General features: G+C 43.9%; 1 protein-coding gene across 1 annotated transcript in view; it reads left to right on the plus strand.

Moving 5' to 3' along the window:
- Window positions 1-9,224: 9,224 nt before the first annotated feature.
- The window catches only part of svilb (supervillin b), a 37,320-nt gene continuing 28,974 nt past the window's right edge, over window positions 9,225-17,570 (plus strand). Inside the window, exons 1-7 of the mRNA XM_084546190.1 lie at window positions 9,225-9,350; window positions 12,046-12,109; window positions 12,906-12,997; window positions 13,104-13,161; window positions 13,252-13,400; window positions 13,810-14,620; window positions 15,676-15,753. Of these exons, the coding sequence (XP_084402316.1) occupies window positions 9,290-9,350; window positions 12,046-12,109; window positions 12,906-12,997; window positions 13,104-13,161; window positions 13,252-13,400; window positions 13,810-14,620; window positions 15,676-15,753 (1,313 nt within the window). The 5' untranslated portion in view covers window positions 9,225-9,289. The remainder of the gene's footprint in view (window positions 9,351-12,045; window positions 12,110-12,905; window positions 12,998-13,103; window positions 13,162-13,251; window positions 13,401-13,809; window positions 14,621-15,675; window positions 15,754-17,570) is intronic.

Raw genomic sequence — 17,570 nt, forward strand, 5'->3', positions numbered from 1 at the left:
CAGGGCTGTCCTCCCATTGCTCTGTGACACCACCAGATGGAGACAAACACCAGTTGAACAGAAATGGGACCCAATTACTTAAACTGACCTACTCCTGTTATGTTAAGGCTTAAATCACCTTGATATGCTGACATAAATGGAAGTCTGAAGTGACACCTCGGCCTATAAATAGCTTGTATTAATACTACTTACAATGCCCTTGCAGTTATCCTTCTATCTTCCATTTCTCGAAAGAACTGCAGCTTTAACTCAAACGTTGCGTGGGTTTGTCGGGAGCTTTGCAAGTCGAGGGTTTACGTGCAAATCTAAACGCACCTTCAGTGTCGTTCTCCCTTCCCATGCACGGTTTTGGGGATTAATTAAAAAACGACCGCTTGCGTGAATATATGTGCATTTGTGTTTGTGTAGGTGGACAACTCAACATGAGCACGGGAGAAGAGATCCTGTTTTGTGCATCACACAACTGTAGTAAGTGCATTATGGTCAATTAATTAAATGTGAGTGGTGATACTGCACACACAGGCTTCTCCTTAATTTTAGATTTGATGACGCACAAGTCAATTTATGGCCTTTAAAATCCTCAAAATGGGTTATAAAGTGTAAGGATAATGACTGAAATTGGTGACTAAAGCCAAAAATCAAGGTTGGTCTCTGCACCGTATGACCCCAGTGTTGTGGTGCAGAAGCCCCGGCAGAGCCTGTCTCACTCTCTGCTGCTGGATTGTAGTTTTAACAGCTGATTCGATCCCCCTGCGCTGGAAGCCCGTCGCTTCCTGGCTATTTATGGCAGATGCCCCTCTATCGAGGCCGCTCTCTTCAGCCCATACATGGTTGCTGCGGGATGAGGTTACCACACCGATTTTGGCCCCGCACTCCTCAAACCATTTGGAAGCCTTTCTTACAGTCAGTCTAAACTCTTGTCAGTCCGGGATCTCAAACCTAGTTCACAAGGATGGATGAACCACTGTCTTAATTTCTCTGGAACCGATTACTGTAGGGAGATTATTCTAGCACCCCTTCAGTGCACTTTTTCTCATCGCTGTTTTTACCTCAGCCCTTGTCCTCTCTCCTTCACCCCTCTCCTGCATACCCCACTCCTTCTCGGTCCCTCTCTCCCTTCTTCTCTTTCTTCGCTTGGCTGTTCCCGGACTGATTTATTTGGCCCAGCGCAGCAGAGCTGGAGGGAAAGCACCAGGCTATATTTGTCGGCTGCTGAGGTTGGACCTGCTCTGTGGCAGATGACTTAGGATCCTCCGTTTGGGTTTACCTGCTCACACCTGCACCTCCTGCCTCCTCAGCATCAGCTTCGCTCTGAATAAGGAACTAGGAGATTCTTTTTGGTTTCACGCCTCCACGTTAGGATAAATGGATTTCACCTGTTAAGCATTTGTGGAGTGCACAAGTGTAAGTATGATCTATGATTTTAATCTCTTGCATTTTGTGAAATGTATGGGGTTAACACGCAATCTGACCAACAGGTGAAACTACTTTTGTGTTATTTGGCGTATTTAAGTCCACAGGATAACAAGATTTAGTAAACTTGGCATTGTGTGAAGTCATTTAACTGAACCGACCTCCCAGTTTGATAGTTTTGTGCTTTTTTTGCAATACATTTTTCAAAAAAACGTCATCACGTCATTCGCCAAGTGCATCGTGTTTACCAAAGTTTTACAGTATTTTTTAAGTGGTATTTGGCCTGTGTCAAGTTTAAACGTAGTGTCCCGTCAACGTAGTGTCCCGATCGAGTCTCCCCTCTCGTTGCCTTGCGGTCAAGTCTCGAGTAACCACAGGAGTATCGGCATTCCAAGCTCCAGATCGTGGCTGTTTGGTGGCACTGTGTGCTTGTGCAGCTGATCTGATGGGCGTGCGTCGGGCCGGTGTGTTGTTCCAAGACTGGCCGGGCGTCATTTAGCCACCGTTTTGTTTTTATAGTGTGTGTGGGACAGAGAGAGAGAGAGAGAGAGAGAGAGAGAGAGAGATGCCGTAAAGCAGTTGCCTGGTTCTCTGCACCTGCTGCAGCCGTCAAAACGAACAGACAGGTTTACTGGCTGGCTTGCATGCTTGACTCGCAGCCACTGGACTTTGTGCATCTCCTTATGAGAATACGGACTGACAGAAGTGCTTTAGATATCTGTAAATGTTGTTTTACTTAAGCCATTACGTTTTAAAACACAAATATGTCACTTTTAATTGACTTTGTTGACCAGGAAATGGCCTCAGAACAAAAAGCTTTCAGTACAAAGTAGCTTCAGACACGTTTCACCCTTTTTTTATGGTAGTATCACGAGTACCAGCAGCAGAGATGCCAGCTGATGAGTCTAGAGTACAAAGTTTGCAACATTATCCCATAAGATGGCACACAGCGCCGTGTCTGACGATGCTCTCTGTCTAATGTTACTGTCAGCACTTTGTAAGTCAGAAAACATGGACCCGTCCACTGGATTCCACTGGCCTGCTGATATTATTAAGTTAAATTAGTTAGTTCTTTACTCAGTGATGTTCATAGATACTTATGCATCATATATAATGAAAAGGATAATATTTTTGTTGTGTTTTTGCATTGTTCGATAAAAATGTACAGCAGTGGACCTTCCTGTTATTATTGGGATAGATCAACACGACTGAAATCAAAGTTTCCTCTTGAAAACTACCAGATTATAAGCACCAGAAATCTAACACTCTCAAAGGCAAGGTGGTAGCGACAGGATTTTGCTTATATTAGAGCATGCAAGGAATTATAAGGTCATCTTAAATTGGTCTATTTATACATGCCCAGAGGACGGTATTGGTAAGAGATGTGATATATATATAGATAGAAAGTGATTGACAGAGTTGTTGAAGTACGGGACGCCGCCAACGTTAGTCTGAACGACATCCTCTAATTGTAGGTGAGTATCGAGTTGTTTACGGACTCTAGTCATGTCAGTTTCAAGTGGGAACCATCTTCAGATGAAAAAAGAAAGCGCCTAGAAGGACTAAAGAAGCGGATGAGTGGTGAAACAAGTCCGGTTGCCCTTGCTTTAGCTTTTATTTTCAGATATACCATGTCCTGGATGGCTGAGGGCCTGTTCAGACCTTGCGTTAACATTCGTCCTAGGCAATCCGATCGCGAGTGACCAGCTTTAGGTATGTTCTGTATGCAAATACAAACACCAGCATCACTTGGGGTGCAGCACAATACTTTAACAGCAGCTGTCTCTAATGGATCTCTACCGCTGTTTCAGAACCACAAACATAAAGGTTACGTTATTATTTAGAGACCTGCACAAACTCAGATTCACACACAGCGCTCTACTATTCTGTAATTTAATCTCTTGTTTAGATCATTTTATTATTCAGTTAATTAAAAGCTGCAATGACAGGATGTTTTAAAAGCCCACTTACGGTGCTTTTTCATTTTCAGGTGATCCATTTATAACAGTGGCTGCGTGTTTTGTTTTCTGAATGAATGAAGCAACTATGGCGCAAGAGCACCCTTGTTGAGTAGGTGGTCTTGATTGTGTGTTCACACTGCCAAAGGAATGCGGACAAATGGGACCTAGGCCACCTCCAAATGTGGTCTGAGATCGGGTCTGTCAGATGCAATCTCAGTGTCACTTGTGATCAGATTCCCCTGGACAGGTGTTAATGCAAGGTCTGAACGGAGCTTTAAAATCTCACATTTACATGGCGGTATTACAGTTGTGTATCTGAATGCATCAGAGGGTTCAGGTCCGCACTGTAACATGGTCTGTAATCAGAGTCATGGCTTTGTCTTCTCTCTGATCTTTGTGTTTTTTGTAGCTGGAAGTACAAACGCTGCAGAATTTACTTTGCGGTTTGCTCACACACCACTGACTAACAAACCGATTAATGTTTTCTGCCCATGAGTTTCCCCAAACTACCTCCTAATGTCAACCAATGCGTGAAGATGTTCCTGGACGATGTACCTTTAAGAAAGGACAGCCAAATAACATTCCTGGCATGAAATCACCCTCTTCCTGCGTCTTCCTTTTCCATCACTCTGTCTCTCGTTCCTTGTCCTCCCTCTCTCCCCTCTGGTCTGTCTTGAGAGTTGTCGAACTCGAGTGTCTCTCCTCCTCGGCTCCGGCCTCTGTGCTCATCGATATCCATATAAGAGCAGAGCGGGCAGATTTCTGTGCTGGACGTCAGGCAGGAGTTGACGCTAGGCAGCAGAAAGGAACGCAGATCTGGATCTAAAGGGGGAATGCCAGAGTAAATGTTTGAAGGAAGGAGGGAGGAAGAAGGTCCCAGCTTCTCTTTTGACCTGTGTATCCGTGTGTGTGTGTGTGTGTGGATCATGTACTTCCTCAGCACATGTGTGCATAAGTTAAGCTAAACAGAGAAAATGTATCCTAATAAAGGCAGCTCTGTCTGGGAGCTGCTACTTGGATAATAATACAAACCACTTTGCTTCACTTTTCTCTTTTTGGAAATCGTGCAGTTTGTTTATCCACGTGGAATGAAACAAGATGCAAAACAAGCATGAGAAAAAGCGCCGTCTATGAGGAAGGCAAAAGGTTTCCGTGTAAATACATTTAACTAAAGTGGCATTGTCAAGTGGAGGTGTGTTTGCATCACTCCTGGAAACATCGAGACATGCATGGTCAGTCGGTTGAACTACCCTCTGAAAGGTAACAGCTGAGCAGCAGAAACACATCCCTAACTGTGTTCTGCTTATGGTTTTGCATGGGAATGCTGTCACAGACACACAGTTTGTTTATTATCATCTTCTCCAGAGAGTCTTTGTTAAATTCTTGTCTGCAAAACAGCAGGGGATGAGGACGCACTGACGACTCCTAGGCACAAAAACACCAGCCAAGAATCAGACAAAACCCTCAGTAATAATCCAAATACTGACGGTGCTGTCTCGTTATGGGCTCAAGGAAAGCTGCAGACCTTTTCTTCTTATGATGCTCGTCCAGAATTCCTGGACTTTTCGCGTGATGTTCAGGCCTTTACTTGGAGACGAAGTCAAACATTGTGCAGTCTGTTTACGTCATGATGTACTGTTGCAGCCGTAACAGACGTTTATTTTATTAAAAATCTTCAAGATTGTCACTTTAACAGGTAAACTGGTGGATTTAAACTATAACAACACAATCAGTCTTTGCATTTCCTTTCACCTACTTAACCTTTAAATCTTTTATTTTGAAGGACACAGTTTGTAACTCTAGACCTGTTTTTTTTTTATGTAAGTTGTTTACAGAAACAATCTATCGTCAGACTATCACGCGTCACTTTCTGCCTGCGATTAGTCAAATAGCCCAGGGTTCTGTGAAGTGATACGAGCTCGCACTATTTCTAAATTAAGGTTCCTATCCTGGCTTAAAACCCCGTCTTTAGGTCGGGAGGCTAAAACCGAAGCGTGTGCTCAACTCGGCTCACTCATAACGACGCCGTGACACGAAGCATTAATCTCAGTAAAGCTGAGCTCGTTTGAAAAGCGGACCGAAAACAAAGGCGGCAAACTCCAAACTTAGCTGAAACTCCGCTGAGCTTCCCAGCTTCCCTGACTGATTTACAGAGACACGCTTTGATGTTGACTCACACAGGGGTACGTGAAGACACTTGGCCTTTGGTGTTTACACGATGACCTGGGTGTTGAGTTTTATTGAAGTGTTGTTGACCGGACTGTACGTCCCGTGCTGCAACATGAAATTGTCGAGTGAAGTTTCTCAATTTGTCTTCGACCCGACGGACTGAGAGGTAGTTACAGTCACAGCAAGTGGCCTCAAGACTGAGTTGTAGACATTTTAGTTATGATTTAAGTTCAGATACTAAAGGAAATATCCAATATTTCTATATGAACATGCAAAAAACTCAAGATAATCAATGTCACGTGCATTAAAATAACTCATTTGTTGTTATGAAAAGAAAAATAGCTCAGCAACAGGTGGGAAAATTGAACATTTTACAAGTGAGATACAAAACCTCCTCGCAGTGTTTTTTCCAAATCCCACAGTTTGCATTAAAAAGACAGGTCGTCCTAAAATCCCCAGTAACCTGGACGATAGAGGAGTTCTGCAAATCATGTCTTAAACTTGTGATCTGGTCATAACACAACTTCCCATGTTGTCATCAACTACTCCACCATCTTAATTTAGTTACTTGGAAGACTATAAGTATTATATCTTGCACCAGTGTGGTTTACTTCTAAGAAAAGCCGTATGAATGACGTGAGGCCTGTTTTGAAATTATGCATTTGCACGCAGCTGGCGAGACAGAGAGTGAGATAGTAAAGAAGGCAAAGGGTCCACCGAGAGAAAAAGAGGGAACTAATGAAACACAAAGAATGCAAGAAAGAAGAGGGAGAAGGGTGTGAAGAACCAAAGGGAGTTGATAGGAATGAGTAAGGAGGGGTGAGAGGTGAGCAGGAGACGGATGGCACGGCGGACAAATCTGGGGAATGAGAGGAGAAGGAAAGAAAACAAAGCAGAGCAGAGGAGACGGTCCCCCTGGTAAACACTGGCCTGCCGGCTGACAGGATGACCACTCTCCGAGGCAGCCACTCACAACACATGTTGCCTTATTAGGGGCGTCTACAGGGAGCAGAGGCAGAGTAGGGAAGGTGGCGGTGGGGGCAGTTTGTGTGTGAAAGGGTGAGAAAAAGCATCACACGGAGGGAGTTGAGGGAGTGTGTGAGTGAACAAGACGGAGTCCAGAAGTTGGTGGCGAGTGTAGAGGTTTCTATGAGGTCGCTGTTAAAATGATCAGGTATTTTCTGTCTTCGCAGGAAACAATGAAGTAAAACTCTGTATGTAATTGGATAACCCAATGACTTTATCCACGTAAAGCCAGCCCAAATATTTGATTGGCCCGTCAGATCTTTTCATAATCAGTTCCCAGCGGAGTGACTCCGGACCAAACTATCCACCATAAATACATCGTGGGCAGGACAAGTTCAGGCTGCCTTTTAGGCCATGCTTTCTCCAGGAGCTGCTATGGTTTTGTGTCGACCTTGACAAAAAAAAAAGATCATTTATTGTATTAGACCCGTGCAATTGTGACTAGAAGCCTCTTTTCTGCAGATCGTTATAGCAGTTTTCATGAGTGATATTCAACAAACTTGTAGCCTGTGTACTGCTGCAGATTTCATTCATTCATTCATTTGCCTGTCCTGTGAAGGGTTGCAGGAGGGCTGGAGCCTATCCCGGCTATTATTGGGCAAGAGGCAGGGTACACCCTGGACAGGGGTCTCCAGTCTATCACAGGGCAAACACCGAGAGACTTTGGACGGTGGGAGGAAGTCGGAGTACCCGGAGAGGACCCACCCAGACACAGGGAGAACATGCAAACTCTACACATAAAGGCCCCATATGGAATCCTTCTTGCTGTGAGGCATCAGTGCTAACCACCACACCACTGTGCCGCCCTGCTGCAGATTTATACATCCATTTTACACATTTTAAACATTATGAGTGAAATATAATCTGTAACCATTTAGAAACATCTAATTTTCTTGACATCTTCGTGGCTAAAGAACTGCCTCTGGGTTGTGAGGTGGTGTGAGTGCATGAATGCACATCTGCTGCAGCTTTATCACTGTCAGTAAACCAAGCTAATTTGTGTTTCTATACCTTTGTTTTTGAGGAAGTTATTCTTCTCGCAGCGTATGTTTGGATGTGTTATTTCACCAAGTGGTCAGCTGTAGAGCTGTTTAAGGTCAGGGTTGTGTCTGTGTGGGTGCTGGTATCTTCACCGTCTTCTTCGCTTGTCTCGCCCTAGCTCATAACGATGATGTGATGGTTTACACAAGTGCCGTTTGTCCTTTATTAGATCTAGTGTGTCTGCACTCGCTCTGTGTGATTATGTCTGCATTTCGAAGCTCGAGCCAACTTGTGGCAGAGAGTGTGGCAGCTGCGTGTATTCTTTTTTATCTTTAAAACATTTCATCACTTTTTCAGAAGACAGATTGCGTGAAAGAGGATAAAGGGACCCATATTGTAAAACCCTTCTATGAACAGAGACACCATCAGCCACCCGCCGAAAAGTTTCACCCTCATTCACACCTTGAGTATGGTGTTTCTGGACATTAAGGGGACTTTAACAGTTGTGACTCATCAGAGAATGGACATGGGCCTTCTGAGGGTGTCCTGTGGTGTCTGGTAACAGGATGTTGATAGTGAGGGGCCTTTGAGGGGAGGGGCCTCTGTGGATCATCCCACAGATACTTGATCAGTTTGGGAATCTAGTGAATTTGGAGGCCAGGTCAACACCTTGTGCTGTTCTTCATGTGTCAGGCTGCATCCTGCTGGGGATGGCTGCTACCATCAAGGAGTGTCATTGCTATGGGGTGGGGGTGCCTGGTCTGGTCTAGGTGGGTGCTACATGTCTAAGTAACATCCACACCAATGAATGGGCCAAAGGTTTCCCAGCAGAACATTGAGTTGTCACAAGAAAATCTCAATCTCCCAGTTGTTATTGCTGTTTTTTAAATCTAGTATCTTAAAAACCATCAAAATTGTAATGTGGCCAAAACATTTATTTTATATAGTGAATTTAAGAGCAAAATATTAGGAAAAATACTACAGAATACTACTAATACTGTTACCGATGCTGTAGTCTTTCACACTGACAGAGATAGCATCAAGGCAGAGCTGTCTGTCAGGGCCTTACAACCACAGTGAATCGTATTTTATGATCTGTTTTACTCCCAACTGCATTTAAAAAAAAGAGTAATGACGATCCCACAACCAAACCATCTGACAGATTGATGATAATATTCATGTAATATTTATTTTATGGAAGTGTCATCCCACCCGGACTTGTTTGCAGAAGCGTGCCTGATGTATGCATGTGTTAAGCCACCCGTCTGACTCCCCGTAGCACCCTGGACCCAGTACCACCCCCTGCAGTCCTGCTGGCACCTTCCTCCAATCCTGTTCCAGGGTTTTTTACCATCAAGGCTAATTTCTGCCTGTAATCTGATTAGGGCTCTGAGCTGCTTTAGCGCCCTGCTGTGCTGTCTCTCTCTCTCAGCTCTCTTGCATGCACGCACACACACATTCACATACACACCAACACACACATACTGTGCGAGTGCCAGTCTGTGTAGGCTGCAGCTTGCTTTGTGGAAGTCGCTCTGCTGTTGCCGTGTGCTTGTCCATGCGTGTGTGCGGGTTGTGTCGCCACCTCCATCGTCGCCTGCCTGCCTGCTTGCCGACGGCAGCCCTCATTTCCACCGCTGCCACTCCTGCTGTCCGCCACCATCACCACCACCACCACCACCGTCGTGACCAGAGGGGCCGTCTAGCTGCAGGGCATCTTTCTGTTCTCCTCCCTAAATATGTTTCGAAACCCATGGATTTCTAGTTACCATGTGAACCATGTGCAGCCCTGTGGCCAAGGTAAGGCCTGTGGAAGGGGAAAGGATTGATTTGGATTCAGGTTGACTTTCAAAACCCACTTGAAATGAAATTTAGCTCCCAACTTAGCAAAGTGATGTAGGCTGTCAGTGGTTCAGTGGGGGAGGGAGAACTGAAGTTGTTGATTTTGCTTCTGTTTGCTCTGTTGGATTGAAAGAAATGAGTTGTGTGAGAGTTAGTCATCCCCGTCTAGTCCTTTTTTGGATGTGTTTCTGTCATTACAGGCATGAATGTTTGCACATAAACTGCAGCGAATGCCGTTGTTATTTAACTAGAGTCATTACTACTTAATAGTCGATAGGTGGGTGCTGCTATGTGGTATACATATGTCTCCTCCCTTCTTCCTTCTTATAAGTCCAATCTTGATGAAATACCCTTCACAAACATCCATTGGATAAGCGCTGATCATGTTGAACACAGATTGTGTGGAAAGAGAAGGCCCAGTTCACTCTGGGAGTCTATTTTGCACCTCTGAATATTTTTAGAAAATCCCTCTCCTCACCACGCTCACCTTGCGACTGTCAGCAGCCTAAGCTGCTCTCTGGCTCTGCCAGTCTTGAAGCCCGGGCCGCTTGTTGTGTTGACAACCTGCTGCAGGCGTATCCAAGGAAAGCCGACTGGCATCAGTGCAAGGGGCTTTCCACCAGAGGAAGTTACAGACGGATGAATAAATGGACAGATATGTACACATACACCTCCGCAAGATTCCTGTGGGCTGTGGAAATGTTCAGCTTTTGTGGATGTGACAGGATTACACTAAAGGTTACTGCATTCGTTGATAGCATGTGAAAATAGATCCATTTGTTAGTCCAGGATCAATGGTGAAGGAATATCCTGAGGAAAGCATATTGATGGAGAATTGTGTTTATGCAGAAACGTTTATAAAAGGAAGATGTCCAACCCACGTGTACGCCGCTCTAAGGTCAAAACATATCCTTTTATTGAAGTCGCTTCAGCTGCTGGGACTTTTTCTATTACCACATCTTTCTGCCCTGCTGCAGTGTTGCCACACAGCCGATGGAGGCCAAAATAAGTCAGGTGTTCTGCAGGCGTCTGGAGCAGAAACATGATCTGTCTCCTATACTGGGATACAACTTTACAACAGGGCTGCTGTTGCTGTGACATGAGAGTGAGAGGGTCAACTATCAGCTGGGAACTGGATGTGAACTTTCTGAAGATCTTTTTTTTTTTTTGACAGGTGACTCAGAGTGAGGTTGGAAATTTCCTGTGAGAACCAAACTGAACATTGTTGGTGTTTACTGTGAGAAAAGAGCAAAAGGTTCTTTGCAATAACTGTTTAGTATGGCAGTATTTTTTTACCTCAGCATACTATAAAAGTGGAAATTTTATTTAGTTCAAATTTGCTTTAAACACTTTAAAAATATATCACTTATAAGTTACACTAGGAGCTATACTTTCTAAGGGTTATAAACAATTTTTCAAAATTAAATTCATTCAGGCTTGTGTAATGGGTTTAGTTGTTGTGGTACTGTTTAGTGGTAAATTTAAAGGATGGCAGAGCATCAGTGATAAAACTATCTAGGTTTTGTATTGGTATTAAACCACTGTTTTACTCTGCAACCCAGACAAAAACCCAGACAGAAGCAGTTTTTCACGCAATACGAAAATGGTGTAGCTTTGCTTAGCAACCAAAAATGAGTCTTATTTTGAGTCTCGGTTGTATTTATTATGTACAGATACCAACAATTCTGCACTTGTACATATATAGATGTTAATACGTATGAATACGTTTACATACAAGATTACAACATTGATTGTCTCGGTACATTGCGATGTTCTGCTGGGAAACCTTTGGTCCTGGCATTCATGTGGATGTTACTTAGACTTGTAACAACCGTAGACTGTATGATGACGTGTCTCCACTTCCTCCCACTGGTCAAACTGAGGCTAGAATCACAGGGGTACGGGCGCCGCCATCTTGCCACGTTGGTGCCAAAGTCTGTGCAGTACTGTCTGAGTGTGGAACCATGTCATCAATGACCCGTGTTTTGTTAATTCTGCGTTCTGCTCTTCCTCCACCGGTTACAAAGAAATGTTGGATTATTATGTATTCAGACTTGGTCAGCTTTTTCCTCTTACATTTATTCACTTACAATCTCATAGAACAAAAGGTCGGTTGGCACAGTTTACAGCACAACTACTCATTTTGTAGGTTATAAACAGACAAACGCTTATTTTGATGTCCTACTCTCAATACAAATCATGGAAAGGAGTGAGCAGGGGCATTCGGGATTATAGTGTCAAAGACATACATCGCCATCATATTAACTACTCCACTAACATGGAGGTGGTGGCGAATGACCTATACTGCCGCCAGCCACTGGGGGAAGCTCTTCTGGCTTTGGCTTCACTTTTGAGGAGCTGTCATGGTGTCGGTACCAACTAAACATTGTTGCTCACCATACCACAAAATCTATCCAAGGTGTTGACCCAGCCTCCAAACTCCCCAGATCCTAAACTGATTGAGTATCTGCTCAGTCTGATCCACAGAGGCCTCTTCTTTCAATTCGACCCAAAAGCTCCCACTACTACAACGTCCTGGTGCAGGACTCCACAGGACACCCTCAGAAGGCCCATGTCCGGTTCCCCATGAGTTGAAATTAAAGGTGGAACCTAGATTTCTGTATTATTATCTGAATCTTGTTTCTCTTCTCAGGATTTGGATCTAAACCTCCCACCAAACTCTGCAACTCAATCTCGTTGCCAACAGAAGCTTTAAGGTGAGTAAGAAACAAAAAGGGTCTTTTTTATGTTTTCATAGACGTCGACAAAAAGCCCAAATCTCACTCGGCACCAAGTGTAGCTACAGAAATGACATGTGGCATTTACATTCCTCTCATTCTGCTTTGTCATCACAATACGCATAAGTAAGCATATAGATTTACTTGAGTGCTTTAGCTTATGCTTAGTAAAGGGCTTAAAGCTGGAGATGCCTGGAACAGATTATGCTGCCAAGGGACTTTTTCATTCACACGGTATTAGAGCCGTAATACCTCCTTCTGTGTACAATTCCCGGTCCTGCATTAGTTTACTGTCTTTCCTCCGGGTGGTTTTAGCGTTGGGGCTTTAGAGTCGGTTTCCACTTGGATGAGAGTCAGGATTTCGTGACCTAGTTCTTAAGTTGGATCTCAATAGAAGTGACACCAGCTGAGCTTCACCTTTACCTGTCATCATCTCTTTAAGACAAGTCAATTAAGGCAGAGCTGTGGTGAAGGCGAGGAGAGGAATCAACTCCCTGTGCTTCTTTAATCGCTGAGTAGAAGGAAGATGCTCTAAAGAACCAATCACACATTGAACAAATCTGAATTTTAGTAACAGAGACCTTTTCTTAATTGATGCAAGACGTTTATTGCTTGACAAGATCTGAGAGAAGCAGATGAGAATCTTTGAGAGGAACGAGTGAAAGGGGTCAAACAGAGAGGATGAGAGGTCCTTGTTCCTCACATTTGGTTATATTAACTTCATGCATTAAAATTCAAGTTGCTAGAAGGTGTGTGACTTTGTTTTCTGCTTCAGTTTTCAGAGTGACTTCTCCTTGAATGACAAGACCGCCTTGGTCAAGAGCGTTTCTGATACAGATGCCAAACTTCTGGTCGTCCTTCCCAAAGGTGTGCACCGTTTCAAATCCCTTAAACAATACAAAATAAAACAAATACTTGTTTAACTTTTGCAGTTTTGACTATAAAATGTTTTAATTTTGGTTTGTGATTTTAGTTTCAGAGTTGAAGAAAGTCTTTGAGAGAGCCGTCACAAAGGATTTGGGAATGAACAGGTATTTTTTACCTTGTTTAAATACTTTCAGAGCCTTCCCTCGGTTTAGACTCCTGCTAACCTTTTACCATCTGCCTTTTGTCTCTGTTAGAAAGGAGAGGATAGCCCGGCGCTTGGAGGGGATCGAAAGTGACACACCACCGGCCCTGGTGCCCGGTGGCTTGGTGGCTAACAGGATGCTGGAGGAGGATCCGCCTCGGTACACCCGCGCCTCAGACCCCTGTGAGCCCTGTGTGATGGGTAAGCATGACCTGATGCACTGCAAAGATAAACAGTGCTGGACTAGGGATGTCCTGATCAATACTAGTCTTTTAATCTGCCAATCTGAGTCCCGATACGGTTTTAAATACCTCCAGAAAACCTGTTCTCTTTTGGTTCTTGTTCTTCTTTGACTATTGGCAGCCTTGACTGATTGGATTGGCCCGATACCAATCTCCTGATATCAGTCGGGACATCCCTAATTGACACTACTGAACATTTTGAGCATCCCTTGTTCATGAAGTTGCATGTTGTTGAGCTTTTGAATGTTTTCCAGTTATAATTGTTGCTTGAAGGTGGACAATTACAGTATCTTCTGTGTGGCATGAATGTGGCATGTCTTGGTTGTCAATTAATGTTGCTGATAAACAGATTCTACTATTTTCTACAGTGAGGCGCTACAGTCGAGACGAGCTGGAGGCACCCAAGAAGCAGGTGTCATCTCCAGACAGATCACCTCATGTCAAAGGTGGCGTTGGCAGCAGCCGCCCGGACCCAGTGTTGATGTATGTTGACCCAGTAACATTATCCACCTCTTCAACACCCACATCTGGTCCCACCGAAAACACCAGCCTGAGCTCTAAGGCTGAACGCATCGCCCGCTACAAAGCCGAGCGCCGCCGCCAGCTGTCGGAGCGTTACGGCATCCTCCTGGATCAGGAGGCAGACATCGATTACACACCTCGCTACCGCTCCAGACGCGATCCAGACGTCTCTGACAGACAGACCGCTGGCAGGCGAGACAGAGACAGACCGGAGGTTGAGGCACAAGGACGGGACCCCAGGGGGCCGTACCGCTCCGGAGTGGGCAAGGTTTACATGAGGACTCACCCAGAACCTGAACCCGTTACCACATCAAGCCCTGCCCACTCCACACAAGCCCCTCCCTCCGCTCAGGAAAGACCAAGTAGATTTTCAGAGCGGGAAAAAGCGATGAACATGGAGAACTACCGGCGAGGGGCTCAAGAACGCACAGTCGTTTCTAGATCCAGAACCCAAGAGCTGCATCCGCCCCAGCCCCACCACCAAGACGCTGCCCCTCAGGAGCCAAGCCCAGCCTCCACCAGGGACTACAGCATTGCAGCGGTGCCCAGCTCTCCTCGCACCGCCCGCCGGGCATCCCTGCCCTCCACTCGCTATGGCATCTCACCTGGGGATTTATTCATTGAGCAGCAGGCCCAGAGCATCCTGAACAGACAGGGGTAAGTAAACCTCGTTAGAGAATTAACAAAACACATAAAATCAAGGTTGTATATTTTTTTTCCCTAGAGCTTTTTCACAGAACAGCAAACTTAAACGAGAACAAAATCTTAATTAAAATCAACCTTTGACAAAAGAATAAGTGCATCTGATACAGGAGAATGGTAATAATAACTTCCAGAATATATACATTTGCACATTATTTCTCATAAAAATACACATAAAGATTGAATTATTGACGCCGCAATAGAATCCGGAAAGTACTTTTTTGTTATTTGGTTCTTTGGGAATGTTGTGACTTTACACACACGTTTTTCTTGCTGGTATACTGTACATAAGAAGTAGTTCTTTCCAATATTTTTGACAGTAGTTTTACTGTATGCACCAGACAATACTTCCACAGTGCATCAGGGGATCTTCACCTGAAAAGTCTGATTTTGTGTCTAAAGTACTTTTCAGCTAGTCCCAGTGAATTTAAACCATTCAAGTTTGAAATTAGTTTAAATTGAACATTTCTACAAAATATTAAAAAAAAAATTCACATTATTTGTTAATGTAATACTCGTGGATGAAGAAATTCAAATAATTAAAACGGAAATATACATTTATTTAGCTTTCCACAACTCATGAATCTATGCAGTTTGGACTGTCCACTGGCTACTGAGCTAGCTAGCTAGCTACCCTGCTTCTTCTATTGCTGTGCCAGTGCTGGGAACTTTCTAGACTTTCTGGGTCGAGCTGTGTCACGCTTGCCCTGCTCTGGTTTCACATAGAAAGGTGCTTTGGGAAGCTCATCGTGTAAAAGGTTGTAGGGCGAAGGGGGAACGCTTGAGGGTTGGCTTTAGGAGCGGATATGATTCCCCTACTTGCCCCCAAGAGGTCGATCTGATTAAACAGCAGCTTGGTGCGTAGCCTTCTATTAAAATCCTGAAGATGTTAAGTAAAGGAAGGAACCTATTTTAAATCTCACCTGAAAATCATTAAAAAAAAAAAAAAAAGTAAAATAATCAAATAAAGAAATTATCCCTCAGGGTTTAACACTGTCATCATCCTGTAGCCTGGCCGCGCTGTCAAAGAGCGACTGGTCTCTCAACACAGACTCTGAGAGTGACACAATCTCCAGCTGGCCTTCAAGGTACTGTCCACTCAGGGTGCCATTAGTGTGAAGACGCTCGCTGTCCACCGGGTACATGTGTTTTTACGTTTATTTTCGTTACACTCATTTTACTTTTGCTTTTAAAAAGTCTAGAAATGCCTTAAATAAAGTGTTTAAGTCCTTAAAAAGACAGTATTTTGAATATTTTAAAAGCTGCAGACTTTAGCAAAAGGAATCTGAACTTTTAGAAACATGCTCCCGGTGGACAAGCGCCTCAACTGTATAACCATTTATCATTTCATTCAATAATGATTCCCTCTATTAGTTGGTTAACTGTTGTTTCCCACTTAACAGTTGTTTGGTATTTTAACAATTTCTCGACTGACAATCTTTCATTCCTAACGTAGTCCCATAATTTAACATTTACCAAACATTAAAACTAATTTTCATTAGTTTTTTTTTCTGTAACTAGTGAAATTACTGCAGTAAAATCTTAATAACAAAGTACAAAGTCAGTGGTTTGATACCTAATCTCTAAAATAAAATGTCCAAGGAAAGTACTTAACCTGCGTCTTATTACTGCTCGGCTGTCTGTCTCTAAACACAGCCACAACTCTTGTAAAAACCAGTACAGGAGCTTCCCCCTGCAACTACATTTCTTGTTAAAAGTCGTGCGGCTGTGTGTGGCCCAGGTTTCATGAGCAGTTGAGTGGTGTTAGTGAAGCGGAGTTGATGGGGTGTCAACATTAGTCAGCTCCAGACCCTGACCCAGTCAGTCGCGGGCCCACTGACTCAGCACTTGTCAGCCAGGCTCCACTCACACCCACCCACCCACTCCCTCCCCTGAGAAATCATATCTTGTAGCGGGTCAGTGACAACAATGTTGTTGTTGCGTAAGACATTCGTTTTCCCCCATGAGAGCCCCTGATATGTTTGTTTTTTTTTGCTCCAAGAAGTCCAGAGGGAAACATTTTAGCAGAGATTTTTATCCGAGCTGTGTTGCCATTAAAGTTTTAAGTTCTGGGGCATACATATATTCCTGGGGCGGACAGTGGCCCAGATAAGTGACATAGCTGACTGGCTGATAGGATGAGAGCCGACGTCAAGCCTTTGAGCTGAATGAACAGGTGAAATTCAGGCCAGCGATAACTTAGTCCAAGTGTTAATCAGACACAATTCTATCTGTCATTTCTGATGCTCCATTTTCACAGACAAGGTACTTTCTGTGGGCTGTTTTTTTAAATATAACGTCCCAAAAAAGATGACAAGCCAATAAAAAAATCCCCATGTACGCCACCCGCTTTGACTCCTCTTCTGTCCTTATCAGCTGCTTATGATTATTAGTATTAGTGTATACTCGTGTAGCTCGAGCACTGTTTGAGTTTTCCATGCCAGGTCAGATAAAGCAGAAGCCCATAAATTACATCTGGCTTAGTGCACTACAATGAGATTAGTGCAACCTTTGGCTACCAGGGGTCACAAGGTTGCAGACGAAAATAGTTTACTTACTTCCTTTTTTTGGCTTGGAGACATCAGAGAGAGAGAGAGAGAGTGCGACTCAAATTTAAACCCAGGACGTGCTGCTGCTTGACCTTTTTCCTCGTACTAGTGCAGGATTTGCGAGCTGAAGCCGGTCCCGTGATAGTCTCATGTTGTAAATCTTCCCTGCAGTATATGCTTCATAATGTGTGGTTGGATTTAGTGGGATTTAAATTAAGTTTAAAGTAAAGGCTAGTACTTACAATAGATTAAAGCTGTATGCCTTGTTGGCCACGTACAAAAAAGCCAATCAGAGTTTCAGTTAGGGATGTCCCGATCAAGTTTTTTGCTCCCCGATCTTTTAATGATCAATATCC

The sequence above is a fragment of the Chelon labrosus genome, assembly GCF_963514085.1.
Source record: "Chelon labrosus genome assembly, chromosome: 6".
Taxonomy (NCBI): Eukaryota; Metazoa; Chordata; class Actinopteri; order Mugiliformes; family Mugilidae; genus Chelon; species Chelon labrosus.